This window comes from Panthera pardus, unplaced genomic scaffold (assembly GCF_024362965.1).
Source record: "Panthera pardus isolate Hobbes unplaced genomic scaffold, ASM2436296v1 HiC_scaffold_2, whole genome shotgun sequence".
NCBI classification, from domain to species: Eukaryota; Metazoa; Chordata; class Mammalia; order Carnivora; family Felidae; genus Panthera; species Panthera pardus.
In genome coordinates, this window is record NW_026526765.1 from 104,794,982 (window position 1) to 104,815,114 (window position 20,133).

General features: G+C 45.4%; 1 protein-coding gene across 16 annotated transcripts in view; it reads right to left on the minus strand.

Annotated features, from left to right (window-relative positions):
• Positions 1–4,840: 4,840 nt before the first annotated feature.
• The window catches only part of MAST4 (microtubule associated serine/threonine kinase family member 4), a 563,317-nt gene continuing 548,024 nt past the window's right edge, over positions 4,841–20,133 (minus strand). For all 16 annotated transcript variants that reach the window (XM_053907302.1, XM_053907300.1, XM_053907299.1 and 13 more), the window contains 3 exons: positions 13,708–13,844; positions 11,586–11,767; positions 4,841–11,243 (listed from right to left, as the gene is read on the minus strand). In XM_053907302.1, the coding sequence (XP_053763277.1) occupies positions 7,363–11,243; positions 11,586–11,767; positions 13,708–13,844 (4,200 nt within the window). In that variant the 3' untranslated portion in view covers positions 4,841–7,362. The remainder of the gene's footprint in view (positions 11,244–11,585; positions 11,768–13,707; positions 13,845–20,133) is intronic.

The following is a 20,133-nucleotide window of genomic DNA, read 5'->3' on the forward strand; positions in this document are numbered from 1 at the left end:
TAGTGGTTTATCACCAGAAACATCTGGGCATTCATTATCAAACAGATTCCTCTACCCGCCGCCCTGCCCCATCGCCAGATATTGGAATTTGGTTAGACTGGGGTTGGCATTGGATTCTACTCCAAATGATTTCATGCAAAATATACTTCCTTAAACTTAAGTGTTATCAACCAATGGCAGAGTCATATATAAGGCTCCATGCATCGAATGAGTTGAAGAACTGCTCCATTTTCTATAAGAGGAAATTTTGTAACAAAATGGGAATAAGGGGCTAAGAAGCCTTCAAATCCAAGGGTGAGACATCCTGGGCAGAAAGCCTGTTAGTCTCTTGCCACAACTTCCAGGCCACAAGACTCTGCTGCTAACCTCCCCTGCTCTCCCACCTATGCCCTGTCCCCCACTCCCATTCCATCCCATTACTTACGATATGAAATCATTTACTGGATATTGCGTATTTTAAAAAAGGAAAGAACTAATCTACACAGACTATTTTTAAAAGCCATTATGAAAGACTGTTCATGAAAGATTAAACAGTGAACTTCAGTGAACTTCCTCCTCTCATCCCCCCAAATTTTGATAATATCCTCTAAGCATTTGACTGTTCAAGACAAGGTATTAGAGCCACAAAGGTAAGAAGGCAGGTGGCCATTGGTGTAGCCATCTGTCTACTCCTTCTCCCTTCGTGTTCTTTCATGGGCTTTATAAACAGCTTGGGTCTCCCTTTTTCTCTTTATCTGGTCTTTGAAAACAACCTAAATAGCCAACAATAGACACATGACCAAATAAATTAGGGGATGATCTGAACAAATGCAGAGATATTCTATATTCTTGGGTGGGATAACAACATTAGAAACCTGTTGGTGTCACTAGGAAATCGAGAAATATAACTTAAAATGAGATAAAGGTTTCGATCTGTTAGTCTGGCAAAAAAGGAAGAGCTGGATAAAAGCACCGGTGGGATGTGGGGTTGTAGGAACTGCATGCATGGCTTACAGACATAGACTAGTGTAGCCATTCTAGGACCCTCTGACAACAATTAGTCCAATTAAGTATGTGGCCCACGAATTCTGCTAGGGTGTATTTCCCAAGAAAATTTCACATCTCCACAATGATATTTAGTGCAACATTATGGAGGGGGAAGTTCAAAGCAGTTTGAGTGTTCATCACTAGGAAAATGGGTAGATAAGTGTAGAAGATGCCCACCATGGGTATGATACAGTAGTCACAAGCAATGGATTAGATACAGCCATGGCAATGTACTTGAATCTTAAACATACAGTGTTGGAGGAGGTCATCAAGAGGACAGGACTACTGGCTGACACATGAGCAGGATCTGGGCAATCAGAGGCTCCTCATGCCCTCCCCTGTCCTTGGAATGTACACTCTACGCACCCCCCCCCCCTCCCATTCCCAGAGTGGGAGCTGGTTTCCAGAAGCAGCCTTAAGAAAGCAACATTCTGTTGATCTGGATGGTACACGTGACTGAACCCAGTTATGGCCTCTATATATAAACTGTTAAGATTCTAGCACATGGGTGTAGCGATCTACTTGTCTTGGGGCCACCCAAGGCAAGCCTCATATGTAAGTTTCCTTGCTTATTAAACCTGCCACCTACCAATCTGGAGTGGTCTGCCACTGTCTTCGGTCTCTCCTCCCCCTTCAGGTACAGGGGCCAGTTTCTGGGCCAAGAGAGAGAGCTTGATGGGGAAAAAAAAACAACCCAAAATGACATATTAACATAGCTTTTATAAATTAAAAATACACGCATACAAAACAATATACCAGTATTTTCTAAGAACACAAAAAGATAAACCATGAATTAACATGGCTGCCTAGAGGGTGGGAGGGGGGATAAAAGGAAGTGTGGGGATAAATTAAATGAACTCAGGCATAAGCCGGCTGAGAATTGGTGGGACGACCCAATCGTCTGCATCAGAGGCTCTCGGCTATCTATGCACGTGCATGTGAATGAAAGCAATATAGCACACCCATAAAGTGAAATGCCATGTAGCCATTATGAACAATATTGCACAGTATATTTATAGACATTGAAATATATTTGTGATTCAATACTAAACAGAAGAGGTCAGCAAACCTCACCTCCACTATTATTTCAGGTTTTTGAAAAAATTAAAAACCTATATAAATTGAAGAATGATGAGCGGCTGGTTGGATGGCAGGGATTCATTTTTCTTCTCTTCTGTATTTCTAATTCGCCTTCAATGACCATGTTATGCAATGAGTTTTGCTGTTTTTTAAAGACTTTTTTGCTTTTTCACAAAGGTGCAAGAAGAATAAAGAGGTCACTGGATGTGAGAATTTACAGATAGCAAAAAAGGAGGCAATCTTTTTCTAAAGCTTTGTGTTTTTATTTTTACTTTATTAAAATAATTTTTTTAGGGGTGCCCGGGTGGCTCAGTTGGTTGGGTGTCCAACTTTGGTTCAGGTCTTGATCTCACGGTCTGTGAGTTTGAGCCCCGCATGGGGCTCTGTGCTGACAGCTTGGAGCCTGGAGCCTATGTGTCTTCCTCTTTCTTTGTCCCTCTCCCACTCATGCTCTGTCTCATTCTCTCAAAAATAAATGTTAAAAAAAAATAAAATATACATTTTTTAATTTATCCATTTTGAGAGAGAGAGAGGGAGATTGATTGATTGGGAAAGCCAGCAGGTGAGGGGCAGAGAGAAAGGCAAAAAGAGACTCCCAAGCAGGCTATATGCTGGCTGCAGTGCAGTTCGAACTTATCAACTGGGAGATCATGACAAGAGCTGAAACCATGAATCAGGACGCTTAACCACTGACCCACCCAGGTGCCCCAAGGCTTTGCGTTTTTAAATCCAAACGGTCAAGCCCAAGCTTCACCAGTTGCTCTTTTTCTTTGAGGTCAGACAGCCACGCTTGTTCTAAGGATGTCCATGTGAACAGAGCAGCAGGCCGAGGAGCTGGGACTTGCACTACAGGGACAGCATCACACGGATGGATGTGGATGGGCACCTAGTCCCAAAAAGTAGAAATCTGTCTCCAGCCTGGGAAAGTCACTTCGGCACAGCACTGTGTAACACAGCGCGTGTATTCCAAAGCGCAGAATTTTCAGGCAAAGGATTTTTCTGGAGACAGGTTAGAGCTGGAGGATATGGTGATGCCAGCCTGACATATGAAGACGCAGTAAATGCAACATGCTTGCTTCAGGCATCGTAAGCATCTTCATTCTTCACCTCCTGGCTACTGACAGCCATCTCCGGGCAGTGGGTAATGAAACAGCAGATGAGTATTTGTGAGAGGCTTTCCGCTTTACAATGTTACCAGACTTTCTGTAAAGTGGTATGGGGCAGTACCTAGTAATCATATACAACATATCTTTCTTTTCTCTGTGTCTGAACGGACTTGACTGGCAGGTCACCAAATACATAGGGAACGACAGATTTGGGAGCAGGTTCCCTTTTTGACGTGCTTGCCTGCATCCACGTGTTGGGACAGAGTCCCGCGGCCAGCCTGTGACAAGAGATGGCCATCTTGTCTTTTGGAACACACATCCCAGAAATCAGTAGGAGGATGCTGCTTTTCTGTGAGGATTGCTGCTAAGATTCCCGTCCCGGGTCCAAGGAGTCGGAACTGTCAGAGAACTTGAACCTGAGCCAGACTGACTGACTTTCCATATGCAAAAAGTCATGAAACTGACTTTCAACAACGCATTTTGGGCATTTCTAGCTTTTGTAGATACAGAAGATGTAATATTCACTAGGGTAGAGGTAGAAGACAGGAGGAACACAAATGATCACTTTGAGCCATGAGTTCAACCCATACCGATAGACGGGTAAATAGATTTAGAGTGTTGCCTGACCATTGAGTTCCTTAAGGCCTGGCCGATACAGAGGAAGCAAATTTCTATAGTTAATAAAGCTGCACTTTTTCATGTGACATTTGTGTTATGAATCCCCAGATGCTAGATGGAAAATTGCCTGCTGATGAATTAGAATTAATAAAGGAGCCCTACTACAGAGAATAATTAGCTTCCTTGGCTCGTGGTTTCCCACCGATCACCAAACGTGTAATTTTGCACCATATGATTTTTCTGCATGTAAAGAAAGAGACAATGAGATGGCTTAGATCATTCACAGAGGAGCCTAGATCTGAATTCAATTACATGACACCTGGTAATGTTTAGAAAGGTCAAGAGCTTTGCAGCCAGAAAAAATCTGGATTCTAATCCAAATTCTCTTTACAGGGTGTATATTAAACAAACAGCAGAGCCTGTCTGGGCCTGCTTCCTCATCTGTAAAACGGGGATGCCACTATCATCTGGTTTGGGGCTCAAATGAGATGGTAGCTGAAAAGCATCTTGCCCAGCACTATGCACATATTTATATATATAAGGCAGAAAATAAATGTTAGGCTGCTTCTTTCCTTCCTGCCAGTTTCGGTGATTTTTGATGACGAGAAAACACACAGGAAAGGAGGAAATGCAAGATGACAGGGCACAGTGGTAACTGATTGGTAACTGATGGAGGAAGGTAATAGGAGATAATAGGGGAATTGAAGGAGATGGTTTCACTGAGGAAGAGACCGTAAAAAAGATAGTGACCTTGGTGTGGAAGCTGGTAACTTCTGCGGCCAAGGAATAAGGTTGGTACAAAACGTAGGAAGGCATTATAGGGAGGCTTAATCTTCAAGAATAGAACATGTTTGTGTAAGCTAAAAAAAAAAAAAAAAAAAAAAAAAAAAAAAAAAAAAAAAAAAAAAAAGCAAACCAGTCCAATTAACAAAAAGCAACCTGCAAAAAACCCATGCTTCCCATAATACACAATAATATTCAGTAACACTTTATAAGAAAAACATTAGTCATTATCTTTTCATGCTAAATTTTTATTTCAATGTTATGCAACTGCATAAGTATAAATATTTGTTCAATATACAACAATTATGACATCCATAGGGAATTTCTTAGAGAAAATAAGACTGCAAACACTTTATTGCACAGATCCTAACAAACTTTTAAGCTGGTAAATCTACAGCTGGGAGTACTACCAAGGAGCACATCTTACAATCACAGGAGACTGACCAAATAGAACACAGGAGAATTTCTACCAGCTGATTGGAGAGGTTTACAACAACAGACAGGTATTACATGAATGCAACCTTAAGTACTCTTTACCCATCCAAAATGCAAAAACATATTTGGCCAAAATGATAATACACTATACAAAATATACATAAAAATATCATTTGTAAACAAGCAGCTAGTTGTGCTTTAAAGGAAACTGGACAGTTAAAAAGCAAAGGCTGTAAACCATGAACTCCCTCCCCGACACACCTGTCGTGATGTCTGAGTACAGATGATTGGGTTATGACAACTGCCAAACACAGATATGAATTATAAATGTTGAGACCACTTTGGAAACCCATTTAAGTTCTTCTAAAATATGCGTTTCTTCTACCATTTCACAACGTAGTGATGGGGAATGGCTAAAACTACACGGGGGCGGGGGGCGGAAAACAGGGGCAAGGGGGGGGACTTTTTGTTCTGTTTGCCAACTCATTTTACAAGGAAGGACAACCCAGCAGTCAGTTAAGTGATGCCTTTGTTTTTGGAGCAGGGTTTACAGCCCTGCTAAATAATTTACAATCCACAGGCTGTGCTTTAGATGAATGATTTAGATACTAAGACATCCGAGGGGGTTTGGGTGCTGAATTTGTATTTATTGGTAATTGTTTTCCCTCTTGAGAAACAAAACAGAAAATCCTGCTATGGATCCCAAACATCTTATAAATACTTATCTGTGTGTATTTTCTCTTAGTGCCTTAGTACTTAGGTCAGCAAGTGCCGTCTTACAATACAAAACAAGCCTCCAGGACAACTGCAACAAAAACAAACAAAAACCCCCTCAGCACTAAAATGATTTGACGAAGTCTACATATTCCATGGTATACAAAATTTAAATAAGGCTTAGCAAAAGTAAAAAGGACAGTCACATTCAAGCACCAAATAGCTCCACCAAGTCTTTTTTGTTAAAAAACGCTGCTCTTTATTAATACGGTATTTTTTTTTTTGCATACAAATAAAGAGATCATGTTATGAAATGTATGGAGCTACTCGATGCATCAGAAATGAATGTGAAACCCAGGAACTTGCTAAAAACAGCAAGCTTCATCTACAACATAAGGCCCCAGCTATGTATTAAAATGTATCTGATGTCCTGATTATTCATTAATATATATGCTATGATGCCAAAATCCACCCCCCCTTTCCCTCAAAAATGCAAATTTAAAACCTCTTCCAATGCCTGATGCTTATTACTCAACTTAAGTACTATTGGATCTGCGTGTGGCCAGTAATTTTCCTTTTTGTTCAAGAGCAGGGCTGGCACAAGACTACTACAAAATGTGTGCTTCTTGGACTAGTGACTCATAGCATCAAGGCCTGAGTTTAAGAGCGTGAAAAGAAGGGAAAGTGAGAGAAATAAAGCTGACGTGTGTTTATAGCCTCCACTACACCCAGGGTGAAGACCCGACATATATACCCACAGACAAGGATAACTGGCCTTTCAGACAGTTGGACCCAAGATCAAGTGTCCACTGCGATGACTGTGACATGAATATGGTTAGCTCTGCTTGTTCCGGCCATTCCTAATGGAGGAAGAGTCCAAATGCAGTGATTAGAGTAGTTCTTGCTTTAAGATCTGGAAATCTAGGTAGGCAGATACAGTACTCTCAAAATCTTGGGTGAAAAAGACACACACAAACTCACCATCTACTGTATTTAGGGCTTTCTTTCATCTTGAACTCTACTCAGAATGTTTTAACTTAGAAAAATGTAGTCTTGAAATATTCTCTGAAACCATAGACCAAAACATGTGGGTGGATGTGTATATACACACGAGTATGAGTGTATCCATACTTTTACATACACCCGGTTTTAACCATTTTGCTTCATTACTATGTGATGATAAGTGGTAAAGCAAAAATCCTACTGGAAAAAAAAAGAAAAGAGAAGAAAAGAAAAAGCTGTGGTAAACAACGCCATCAGCAGCAAGGTATCACTCTACATCCCAAACCAAACACATTGCTAGGTATTTACAGAGAAAATCTTTATCCTCAACAACCCTCCACTGTAAAGGTGTTTCTTTATTGTTGTTGTTTTCGTTTTTCGTACAAACCCTCTCTGGTAACAGTGTTATGGGTTACAATTGGGAAGGCAATTGGAAGAAGGTCCCCTCTTTCTGTCTCTCTCTCCCTCTCCCCCTCTGCCTAGGGGCTCCAGGCTCTGCCCGGCGGGCGTTCCCACACAGTGCTGGCTTCACAAGGTAGTCAAGACTCAGGTACACATTCAGGTCGGGTCTCCCCAGTCCGGCCTGGGGCCTGCCCCGTTACGAGGCCTTTTTGTGCGGGCTGCTACGCAAACTCTCTTTCCCCCGCCTCTGCCGCACCACAAAGTCCTTCTCAGAAGAAAGGGCGATGGGCCGGTCAGGGTTTGGAGCTGGGGATGCCTTGGTCACTTCTCTGCCCACGCTCTGTTTCCTAGTCTGAGAGGGCAGGGCTGCGACAGGCTCTTTGCCTTTGGTTTCTCCTGTGGTGGCAGATACCGACAGGGCCCTGTCCCGGTGGCCGGCTCCCCCTGCCACAGGCGGGCTGGGGTGGTGCAATTCCAGGGTGACGGTGGAGCTCCGAAAGGATGGCAGAGAGTCGCTCTTTGTCATGTGGGTTCTGCCATCGCCCCCGGGCAGGGTCTTAGCCGCAGCCCCGCTGGCCTTGGCCAAAGACGCGTCACCGCTAGCTGCAGCAGCCTCTCGAGCCCCGGGTCTGGCCTCAGGAAAGCTGGAGGAGGAGCTCAGCGACTTTTCTGGGAGAGCAGTGGATCGAAAAGAACTCTGTCCGGTGGCCGAGGGCGACCGTTTCATGCCGCTGGGCTTGCCTGCCTCAGTCAGCGGCTTCTGGGGACTCAGCACTTTCCCCTTGGCCTCTGGCAAGCCTTTCCCCACAGCAGCTGCCGGCCTCTCTGGGCCTTTTGGCCGGGCCTCGCCGGGTGCCGGGGAAAGGCTGGCCTCAAGCTTCCCGCCGTCTGCTGGAACGTAAAGTGCTTCAGTGCATTTCTTCCCCTCAGACTTCCTGTCCATGGCGGTGGCAGCCTGTGAACTTGGACTCCTGTCTGTCTGTCTGCACACAGCGGGGCAATCTTTCACAGTGGATGGTTTGGGGTGCTTTGGAGACACGTTTTGCTTTTCACTGACAGGGGCAACTTTCTGGTCCGCGGATTCACCCCCTCCTGGGTGTCCTTGCTGCGGTAGATGCGTGGGCTTCTCTGGTGCCTCTGGGGACCGCCTGCCACTGGTGGCTTTTAGCTTAGGGTCTAGAGGACCCCCTTCGGTGAGCAGCGGAACTGAGGGTCCACTTCCTCCCTGGCTAATCGCATTGGTGGCTGTGTTCTGGGAGCCTGGGAGGGCAGGGAAGGCCTCCAGCACACCCTTACTGCTGTCCTTCCCCTCTCGGCTGGGGCCAACCTGCGGCTGGGCCGCAGCCTCTCTGACTGCTGCAGGCCCAACGCTTGGCTTCTGGGAGGAGAGGGCCCTGTCAGGGTGCTTAGACTTTGCGGGGCTGGAGTCGGGGCCAGGCCCAGACTTGGGGCTGCTGCTTTCACCATGCACTGCAGCGGGCCTGGGAGGGCCCTGGAGGCCCAGGCTGGGCTCTGTAGTACAGGGCTTGCCCCCCGGCTCTCTGCCTGAGGAGTGGCTTGGGGAGCTGCAGTGCTGCTGAGTGGCCAGGCTGGGCAGTTCTTTGGTCACCAGCGGGGGCTGAGAGCTGCTGCTGACGTGCTTCTGTAGAGGCTGTTCTTTCCTTTCCGGTTCCTTGGGACCGTCTTTCGGCAAGGATGGGAAAGCAGAGAGCTGGGCTTCCTTCCCACGTTCAGTGCCCGGTGGCTGCAGGGACCACCGGCTGGGAGGAGCTTCTAGCTGGGGTTCCGGGCCACCTCTTCCTCTGCCCAGCTCCCTCTCACGAGGAGTCCCTGCTGACTTCAAAGAGGAGTCCTCCCTCGCCAGGGGCCTCACCTCATCTCGGCCATCTCTGTGGTTTGTTTTCCCACAAGGTACCCATGCTTTCTCCAGGGCTTGGGTCTGAGTGTAGGAATCTGGACGGGTCCTTTCCCCAGAGGGGAGATTTCTGGAATTGTCACTGGTTTTAGCAGCTTCTGGAGGATACAACTCCACAGAGGTATCCCTGTGGGAGTCAGGTCTCACAGCGGACCGCTCGCTTCTGGCCGTGGAAGGGCCCCTTTCAGAGGATTCCCTCCCACTCGGCTTCTCTCTTGAGGCGGTACCTTCAGGCAGCAGCAGGCTGCGTGACCTGGATGGGTCCGCGCTGTGGGGGTTCAACCCCAGGGAGGGGAGGAGTTTGGTGTCAGGGCTATGGTTTTGGTGTTTGCTGGGGCCCCCCTCTCTCCGCTGGGGATCGCTTTCCATGACTGTCACTGTGCTCTTGGCTGCATGGGAAGCTTTCCTATCCCGCTTTAGCTCTGGGTCAGAGCAAGGCACGGGAGCTGCTGGTGAATTCTGGAGACCCCGACTGGGGGGTGGGAACCGGGGCTCCAGCAGGTAGGACTTATTAATCCTGAAGCCAGCAGGGGAAGGCTCCCTCTGACCCGCTGTCTCACCCTTCTTGCCCCCAGTGCTGGGGAGAGCCGGTGGCACAGAGGGCCTCACATCACTGGTCGGGCTGGGGCTCTGTGCAGGCTCCGGGGAAGGCAGCTCTGTCTTGGAGGCCTGAGGTCCAGACAGGAGAGCAATATCCAAAGTGCCCTCAATTGGCTTCAGGCAGGACACAGACCTACCTTCCAGTTTATACTCAGAAGGGCTTTTCCGGACGGGTGACTCAGGAGCAACCAAGCCCGGCTTCTCTACTCCACCATCCACCCGCCCAGCTAGTGCCTTGAGAGGGACAAAGGAGACAGTGCTGATCTGAGCCGTGTGGGCACTGCTCATGAATGCTCGGCTCTCAGAGGCCACTGGGGCCTCTTGCTGTCCACCCATGGACCGGACGGGGTTCCCGGGCAGGCTTTCGTGGGCACTAGACGTCATCTTGGGCTTGAGCACAGTGCACAGGCCGTCATCTTTGTCTTCAAGTGACATTTTCTTTCGGAGGTAATCGATGTTGGCCAGTTTGCTGTCTAACTTCTCACATCGGAGACACTCCTTGGCCTGGGAGGCCTTCTCCGTGTTTTCACCCTTCCCAGAGCTGGACCTATCAGCCGAGTGGCAGAGAGTGTCCTGGAGGGTGCCAGGAGCAGAGGTGCGCTTGAAGTCACAGATGCCCTGGCTGTGGTCCCCAGGTGCCGGGCCATGGCCAGCTGCTGCCCCTTCCGAGGTCACTCCCTCGCTGGCCCGAATGCTGGCCTGCTTGTGAAGAGCCCCTTTCAGCAGGCTGCCCACGGATGGGGCCTCCTGCAAGGCCACTTTGTTATCAAAATGATTTGACCTTTCTAAAGCCTTTGGATAGATTTTCTTCTCTCTCTCTTCCAGCCTAAAAGTAGAGAGGTTTTCTAAATCACTCCCAAGTCCATGGGATTTCTGGTGGGGTTCTTGTTTCTCTGGGAGACCATCTGGCTTCTTCACCACCACCTTGGCCTTGAGCTTCTCTCGGTCCAGCTCATCCACAGACTCCTGTCTCCCCAGCTTCCGGGAGACAGGACGCTTCAGACAGCCTTGCTCCACAGGCCTGGCGCGGCTCAGGGAAGGGGCGTCACACACATTCTCCTCCAGGCTCTGCAAGGTCACTTCCCGCGGAGGCTGTTCCCTCGGCACCTCCTCCTGGGTCACCTCCAGGCTGTGTTTGCGGGAACACAGGTGCTTCTTGTCGCTGCCATAGGAGGGAGACAACTTCTCCTCTGACTGCACGCGCTTGAGCAGTGGGGACCTCGGGGGCTCTGCACTCTTGGGCCTCACGATATGCCTGACGATGGTGGGAGGGGAGTGCATTTTGCTGGGAAAAGCTTGAGCGATCTTGGAATTGCCAAGCGAGTGTCCCAACAGAGGGGATGGTGACCGCTGAGGGGAGGTGGGCTGTGGTGTTGGAGAGGGGGTCCGGGCCAGTGGGGAGAGGGGGATGCTGCCAGCCGACTTCCGCCTTCCAGAACGGTAGCGCTGTCCGCTGAGTTTGGGGGCCAGACCATGTAGGGTGCTGGGCCGGATGTGTCCTGACCCCGCTGGGGAATTGGGAGCACTAGAGCTTGGGGAGCTGCTCTGAGAGGAGTTAGTACCTGGGGGTGGGAAACAAAAAGCCATGAGCAATGGACTCCATCCCTTTTCTTTCCATGCTTCCAACCCAAATGGTTGTAGGTCAGGTCAGATCAAGGTCAGCAAATTGTCTTAGCATCTAACTCTATTGAAAAAATGCTTTTCAGGTAAATCTCCCCCCACATCAGGGTTCAACCCTGTATTTCCTGCCTTAATGGTCTAAATAGACGTATCTTATGACTATCCTTTCATTTACACCTTCTTTCATTACGCTGGAATAAGCCTCCCATCCCTCAGGAGCTCGGATAGTGACTCTGACCTCCTCCCACCTCTCCCCTACTGTCTGGGCCAGAAGACTCACTCACCTGATGGGAAGTCAGGGGTGGAGCGATAGCTGGGCGTGGGGGACCGGGGAGACAAGCTGTGCGTTGGGGAGCCTGGGAGGCTCTCCCCTGATGACAGGGACCGGTTCAAACAGGAGAAGCTTCGGCTGGTGTGGAGTAAAGGAGAAGGCTGCTTGGCTAGTTTTTTAAAAAGGGATCTCCTTCTAGAGCGGAAATAAAAGCAAAGGAATCAGATTCTACATAGAGAGCCCCTCTGTCTCCCCACAATGTGGGTGTACTCAGTTTCACACCTCTGTGCCAGCACAGTGACACGGTGTCAGACCCCACACTAAGGTGTAGGTTCCCACTCCCATATTAACAACCTTATGACTCAGAAAAGAAGGGTCTTTGCTAATGTACAACGGAAGCTCTCTTAATTCCGAATACTTTAAGAAGAAGCGACAAAATAGGAAGAATAGAAAACATAGGAAATATATATTCATTTATTTATCTGTCAGGGTTATGAGGAGGGTGTTTTGTACCCACAGCTGTTTGCTGTGCTTATTCTACTGTGGGCTCTTGAATATTCCTAATGACCATGTAGGCGGTACATTTACATAGAAAAAGTGACAAAGGTGAGCTGAAGCTTATCATATCAGCAGGGCACCACACACTATATAGCTGCAGCAGAAGCAAGTGAGTATTTAGTGCTCAACAAGCTTATCTTAAAGGGGGGAAAAAAAAGCTTCTGATGACTTAGAAGTACACGTGGCTGTAGAGAGCTCTTTCACCTTTAAGGTCAGGCAAGCCTCACTCCCCGCCAGAGAGCTTAAGCAAAGGTTTACATGCTGCTACACCCCTTTGAAACAGTGTGTTCTGTTTAACTTAAAGCACAATCAAAATCTAAAGCACACTTTAAGAAAAGTGTATGAATCAGTCATTAATACAAAAGACCGCACCTCAGAATTCGTGTGTGTGCTTTATTTGAGTTTAATAAATGCAATAAATGTACTTGGGTTAAACAATGAAATCATTTTATCAAGTTCCTAATGACAGACAGCAACTCCCCTGCTCGGCCCTTGGCCCACTCCCCAGAGAAACCGCTTTCTACTCCTTTAGCTACTTCTCCTATTTGTCTGCATATTGCTAAGTAATCTTGTTAAGTTTTCGTTTTTCAATTTTAGAAACGATCTACTGATTTCCTAGGACAGAAGATGAGAGTTAGGCTCTTACACAACCCCCTTCCACCTTCTGACCAAATACACTTCCCCCTTTTCTACGCCTCCCTCTAGAGCTAAAACAAAACTTTCAGTTAGAAAAGAGGCGGAGCTTTTCTTTTATATTCTAAACACTGTTCACAGCTAGGCCATGCGAAGCATCATTCCATTTCCTTTCTTGCAGGACTTTGTCTTTCCTGGAGTGAATAAGCACCCCTTTTTCATTTGCTTCTTTCTCCACATTTCTGTCATCAAAACCCCTCTTACTACGATCAGACACATTAGATCCAAGCGGGCCAAACGGGGATGCTGCTGTGGTGTCACATGGCGAGCCCATCCAGACAGGTGCCTGGCAAGAAATGTCCCCACCAGAAACACACACACGCATCTTGCCGGCGTCTGCAGAGAGTACAAAAGGACTCGCAGCGCCTCCCAGATTGCAAATGTGTAAGCCAGTTACATCTGCAGTCAGTAAAGCAAAAACCTTTATTTTTAAGCTTATGTGGATGCTTTTTAGATATAGTTATTTTAGAGTATCTGGCATTTAAAAAAATAGCAATTGTTAAAAAAAAAAAAAGCAATCGTTTGTTCTCAGATAATGTAAAAGACATTACTGAGTGTACATTTAATGCTAAAAACTGCCTGAAGGTCTGGGGCCTCACATTCAACTCACCTGAAATCCAACAAACAGCAAAGCACTGGTCATGGTACTCATACAGGAAAAAAAAAAATGCAATCTGAATTCTTCTGCGATCTAACTATGGAAATCTTTTCACTGTGAAAAATGCTGTTATGAATGTGAACTTTAATGTATTAGTATTTGAACCACAGCACCAAATTTCTCACAGAAAAATGAGTCTTTCCCATATATAATTGTTTAAATTAAGGAGTAACTTTCGTCCAACATGGGCATATTAAAACCCCACAAAAATCCTGCTTTAACTAACCTTTCTAGACTTTCTTTCTTCTTAGATTTCTTGCTCCGCCTCACCATCCGGCTCTTACAGCTGTTTCTCCTGGCTGGTCCCGTTTTGATGGATGTGTTTTCAAATGGGGTGGTGGTGATTGAGACCTTATTTCCACTCTATAAAAAAAAATGGGGTGCTATTAAAGGGAAAATCTGGGAGCACACGGGATCAGAAGTGGGAAAGCACGTTCAAAAACAAATAAAGATACATGAGGACATACATACAAGAGCCTTCCATGTCTAAATAGCCTTTTAAGCAGTGGCACCCTGACAGAACACGAAGGCAAAATGTCCGGATTCTTTGAGAGGGCAGGCTCTGGACTCCACAGATGTGGGTTCAATCCAAGTTCTATGCCCTGAGCAGGTTGCTTCTCCTCTCTGTGCCTCAAACACTTGCACTATCCAGCAGTAGAATCACACCTATCTCACAGGGGCTCATGCGTGGATTACCCGGGATGGAGTTTGTAAAGCCTGCAGCACCAAGTATGACAGAGGCAAAGGACTCTATAAACAACAGTGATCTTCATCCATATGTAGTTAAGTATAAATGAGCCCAGGGGCTGTCTGTTGTTGGTTGATTTATTTTTCTTTTTTCTCCTTTTTGTGTTTTTCCTTTGACCTAGAAATCATAGACCAGCAAAACTGAAAGAGACTTTTATTTTTAATTATTTTAAAAGATTCCTTTGCTGGCACCATAAAACCTGTCAGCTTGCAGAGCTGGGAAGTTTACGCCAGCGAGTACAAAACAGCCTTTCTTTAACCAGGTCATGTATGGGGAGGTAACTCCTGGTAGAATTCTGGGACTTTCACTCAGTGCTGGGACAGGGCTTGCTGGGACAGGGCTTGCCGGGCAGGCCCTGGAGGTCGACAGAAGAGTGGAGTCAGAAGCTAGGCTGAGGGGCGCCCTGGGCAGGTGGTAGAACTGATCCCCTTTGCTGCAGCATTAATGACTTCTTCTTGAATTTCTTAATAACCAGGGGAAAAACATGTCCTTTCAAAGTCACAGATGGCCCCGATTACCTCAAAAAGATAAGAAATATAAGGAGCAGGGTCTTTTAAAAGTTCTATACCCAAAAAACGCCTAGCAATTCAGCTGTAAGTGGTACTAAGAGATGGGGAGTTAAGTATGGTGGGGGCAGGGACCAAACCAATGGGGATTGATTGTTTTAATGTTAACATCTACCCCCACCACCAGCTCCCGCTGCTCCAATTTGGGAAGTAATACATGACATTATAAGAAGAAATTGTAAAGTATAAGTAAAAATAAAAATCATTGAGAAACTTATTGCCAGCTAACACTGGTAATACTTCAGAATATTTCCTAATCTTTTTTTAGGCATGTATGTATTACGCATGCACACAGTCATACGTTGTCAACAACTTTAATCTTAATTAATCTAATATTTAGTTTTATGTTGTTTTTCCATTTCTCATTATAGAACTTGAAAAACCTTCCCCACATCACTGAATAGTCATTAAGAACATAATTTTGGGGGCATCAGGGTGGCTCAGTTGGTTAAGCATCCAACTTTGGCTCAGGTCATATTCTCATAGTTTGTGGGTTCAAGGCCCATGCAGGGCTCTGTGCTGACAGATCGGAGCATGGAGCCTGCTTCAGGTTTTGTGTTTCCCTCTCTCCCCACCCCCCCCACCCCCCACCATTAGTGCTCTCTCTCTCTCTCTCTCAAAAACATTAAAAAGTTTTAAAAAACTTAATTTTTTTTTGCTGTATAATATTCCATGAGATGGGTGAATCAAAATTCAACTATTTTCCTACTACTATTATTTCCTACATTTCAGTTCTTTTAAGACTTGCCATAAATATCACCCTCCATAAATCATTGTCCTAGTCTCTGTCATTTCCCTTAGATTACATATGTGAATCAAAGGGTCTATCCAAACTTTTTAATTTTTATTTTAGAGAGAGAAAGTGCATGAAAGGGAAAGAGGGGCGGTGTGGGCGGGGAGAGGGAGAGAAAGACAGAAAGAAAGAGAGACAGTGAGAGACAGAGAGAGACAGAGAATTCCAAGCAGGCTCCACACCCAGTGCAGAACCTAATGTAGGGTTCAATCCCATGACCCTGGGATCATGACCTGAGATGCTATCAAGAGTTGGACGCTCAACGGACTGAGCCATCCAGGTGCCCTAAACCTCTTAAAGACTCTTAGTATATACTAATACACTATTTTCCAGAAAGTTTATGTCAATACATACTTTTGCTGGCAGCACATAAAGACTTTTCTTATCACAGGTTTGTCAGAACTGAGTATTAATGTTAAACACATTACCAATTTTATACGAATAAATTGCAACGAGTTTTAATCTTCATTCTTTGACATTGTCTCATTTATTTTGGTCATTTCTATTTTTTTTTAGGAAATGACCTGTTCATGTCTTACATCCACTTTCGTGTAAGTTTAGTATTTTATGAATGATTTTAGAGGTTTTTTTGTGTGTGTATTTAAGAACATGTAATCTCACACCTAATGTAATTGTAAAAAAAAAAAAATAAGATTTGAACTGGAACAAAAGAAAAAAAATATTCTGCAAGAACAAACTGTACGTTCTATATGCAAATGCCAAAAGTTCGAAAATAAACCCTTATCTGACAAAGATTGATTCCATTTCTTGTTTAAACAGAACATTCAGCTTAAAAGCATGAAAGGCCTATGAACGGAGGTTGTGTGGAAGGAGATCTTCTCTGCACAAATTGAGGGAGGCCATACTACAATTTCAGTTTCTCCTATATGCCTTAAGTGAATGAAAAAGTAACAAATATGGCTGGAGTTCATCTTTCACTGCAATTCTTTCAATCCTTTTCCACATTCATACACAGAGTAGACACAGACAGCCATCATATGTCCACTGGGGCTGTCCCACTGTGCACGTCACTGAGCCTGAATCCAATTCCACCCTTTCTAGCATAATTCACCACTGGTTTTTCTATCTTTATCTGTAAGAGGCTAACAAGGCCATTCAGCCTTTTTAAAGCACATTTTGAGCATTAAAGCATTATTTCCATATATTCTGTCACTTTATTTTCACCACCAAATTATGAGGGCTGTTTTGTTTTGTTTTTGTCTTTTTTTTTCTAATACGACCTTGTGAGGTGAGAATGGATTGTTACCCTTCATTATAGATGAGGAAAACAGATTCAGGGATGCTGAGTTTCCTTCTTTCTCAGGGTCACAGAGCCTGTCTTAAGAGCCCACACCTGGCTCTCTGCCCCTCACCCCCACTGCCTGCTCCTCACAGGCATGGCGTGACCTGATCGTCCGCCACCTTTCCTGCCCCTGGCAGAGTAGATGGCTCAGACTTAACGGGTGGTGGCGAAGGAACCAGGCTCTGGACAATATAGGGAATGATCGATGCATCAGACTGTCAAGAAGAAACGGAAGACATATAAAAATAGCATAAACGTTGTAGGAAATAAAAATAAATGATGAACAAATCTCATCAGAAATGTTACAGCCAGGGTTTTTAAATCAGAGCACATCACTATATTCTGTACAGATGTTCCCTTCCCCTATTAAAAACCAAACCCAGTTTTCTCTTTCTTGTTTCTATATATGGCAGAGGACAGTTTGCTTGACCTATACACTCAGAAAACTTCCCTAAGGAGGAACTACAGACACTCAAGATGCAGAGTGCAAATATTTCACTGAGAGCATTAACGATCATGCAAATGGTAAATGACGGGAAAAATAACTTAATCCACAATAGGGTGAGAATCGTAAAGCCTGCCACCTGGTGGATCCATCGGCTACATGGAGGGCTGCCTGAACTCAGTGCAATGTGTCTTACTGGGTCAATTTATCCTCAATACATTCTTCTGAAGGAGCGAACTCTTGTAAGAGAAATTCTGTGGCACTTGTTTAAAAAAACAACAACAAAAAATGGTGCCGGCGGATTGTTAAGTGTTCAATTTGTTCACTTTTACTCTAAACTGTTGGTATACACTGTGCACGGTGCGAGGGAAATTATTTTAAGCTGGCTGAACTGAATACAATCGCAGGCTAACCATCTCTTCCTCTCAGTCTGGCTCCAGGTTAACTTCTCAGTTGGCCTTGGATAGACTATTTTTACATTCCTTTCTCTGCGACATGCACATGGGGAATGTCACGCTTTCTGCAGGCCTAGGTCTTTGCTGTGACTCATATCCTCCACAATCCAGCCTCAGCCAGCCTGCACACTCCATCCCATATACAAACCCAGGCTCCAGTCACTCTAGTTTGATTTGTGTACCTCAAGCACTCTGAGCTTTCTTGGCCTTGCATTTGCACACACCCTCTTTGTTCTGCTGAGCCCACCCTGCACTCCCTTCCCATACACTAACTCTCCACCCATCCTTCACAGCCCTGAACAGATAACCCCTGTTTCATCCCCCCCTGGAAAGCCATCTCTCCTTCAGAATGTGGGCTAGATTTACAGTCGGCTCCTTATGTTTAACACTTTGTAGACTTGGTTTCGCCACTGGTTTTCCATGTACTCTGGTGGACTCATGCCAAGTACGGGCTCCAAAGCCACACTGTGGGGTGCAAATCCTCTTTTCTGCTCCTTCCTAGCGGGTAGCCTTGGGCTGCTTTGTTAAATTTCTGCTGCTTTCTTCATCCGTAAAATGGGAACAATGTTGTTTGCAGGACCTGCTTCACAGCAAGTGAAGATTATAGGGGTTCAGCTACGTAAAGCACTATTACCTAATATTCTTATGTGTTGTCTCTTGTGCGACTGACCTTTCAGTATCTAACCCAACGCTCTGCACATTTTTAGGACTTGGCGAGTATGTAAGGATGGTCATAATGACACTATTTGATGGCCTCCATTTTCACATCTAAAGGCTCCCCAGAGTTCATAGAAAGGAAATTCGTGAAGCAGGGACTAATGAAGTTTTAGGGCTGCTTTTATCTGCTGGGTATTTAAACTAATACTATCCCAAAAAAGCAATCTGGTTTACTTGAGAGTTTCCCAGATTAGAGAGGTTAAGCCGGGCATGTTATCATGTGCGTCAATACGGACTCCATCCATCGCTACAGTGAGTGCACAGAGATTTCACTGCTCTTACAAAGTTCTTTTAGAAAGCTGCTCAAAAGCAGAAAGGAGGGGATCACCTCCTTGCGGCAGGACCAGTGTGAGGCAAAGCTGAAGGAGCACATGGGAAGGGATTCTCAGAGCCAATGGGGAAGTGAACTGGAGAAACACATTGATTCTGTAATTCCATAGATCTATGATGAGAAGTGACTTTGGACAAGCTTCCCTGTGGATATGAGTTAGTGCTCCCAGAGCAGGTCTGCTTGGAAGGTGTGAGAGTAAACGAGACCACATGTGAAGACGTCAAATGTGAAAAATGCTTACTCCGTTTGCAATCTGAAAGATATTGTACTGCATATGAACTTCTAAACAGATATACAGCAGCCTCAAGCGATGGCTCTTCCACCTTTTTCCTAAGGTGCCATGACATTTCATGAAGTAGTTCGCAAGTATAGAACACGAAATCAAGAGGGGTGCTTGGAGCAAAGGAAACAACCAACAAAACTAAAAGGCAACCAACGGAATGGGAAAAGATATTTGCAAATGACACATCGGACAAAGGGCTAGTATCCAAAATCTATAAAGAGCTCATCAAACTCCACACCCGAAAAACAAATAACCCAGTGAAGAAATGGGCAGAAAACATGAATAGACACTTCTCTAAAGAAGACATCCGGATGGCCAACAGGCACATGAAAAGATGTTCAACGTCGCTCCTTATCAGGGAAATACAAATCAAAACCACACTCAGATACCACCTCACGCCAGTCAGAGTGGCCAAAATGAAGAAATCAGCAGACTATAGATGCTGGAGAGGATGTGGAGAAACGGGAACCCTCTTGCACTGTTGGTGGGAATGCAAATTGGTGCAGCCGCTCTGGAAAGCAGTGTGGAGGTTCCTCAGAAAATTAAAAATAGACCTACCCTATGACCCAGCAATAGCACTGCTAGGAATTTATCCAAGGGATACAGGAGTACTGATGCATAGGGGCACCTGTACCCCAATGTTTATAGCGGCACTCTCAACAATAGCCAAATTATGGAAAGAGCCTAAATGTCCATCAACTGATGAATGGATAAAGAAACTGTGGTTTATATACACAATGGAATACTACGTGGCAATGAGAAAAAATGAAATATGGCCTTTTGTAGCAACATGGATGGAACTGGAGAGTGTGATGCTAAGTGAAATAAGCCATACAGAGAAAGACAGATACCATATGGTTTCACTCTTATGTGGATCCTGAGAAACATAACAGAAACCCATGGGGGAGGGGAAGGAAAAAAAAAAAAAAAAAAAAAAAAAAAAAGAGGTTAGAGTGGGAGAGAGCCAAAGCATTAGAGACTGTTAAAAAACTGAGAACAAACTGAGGGTTG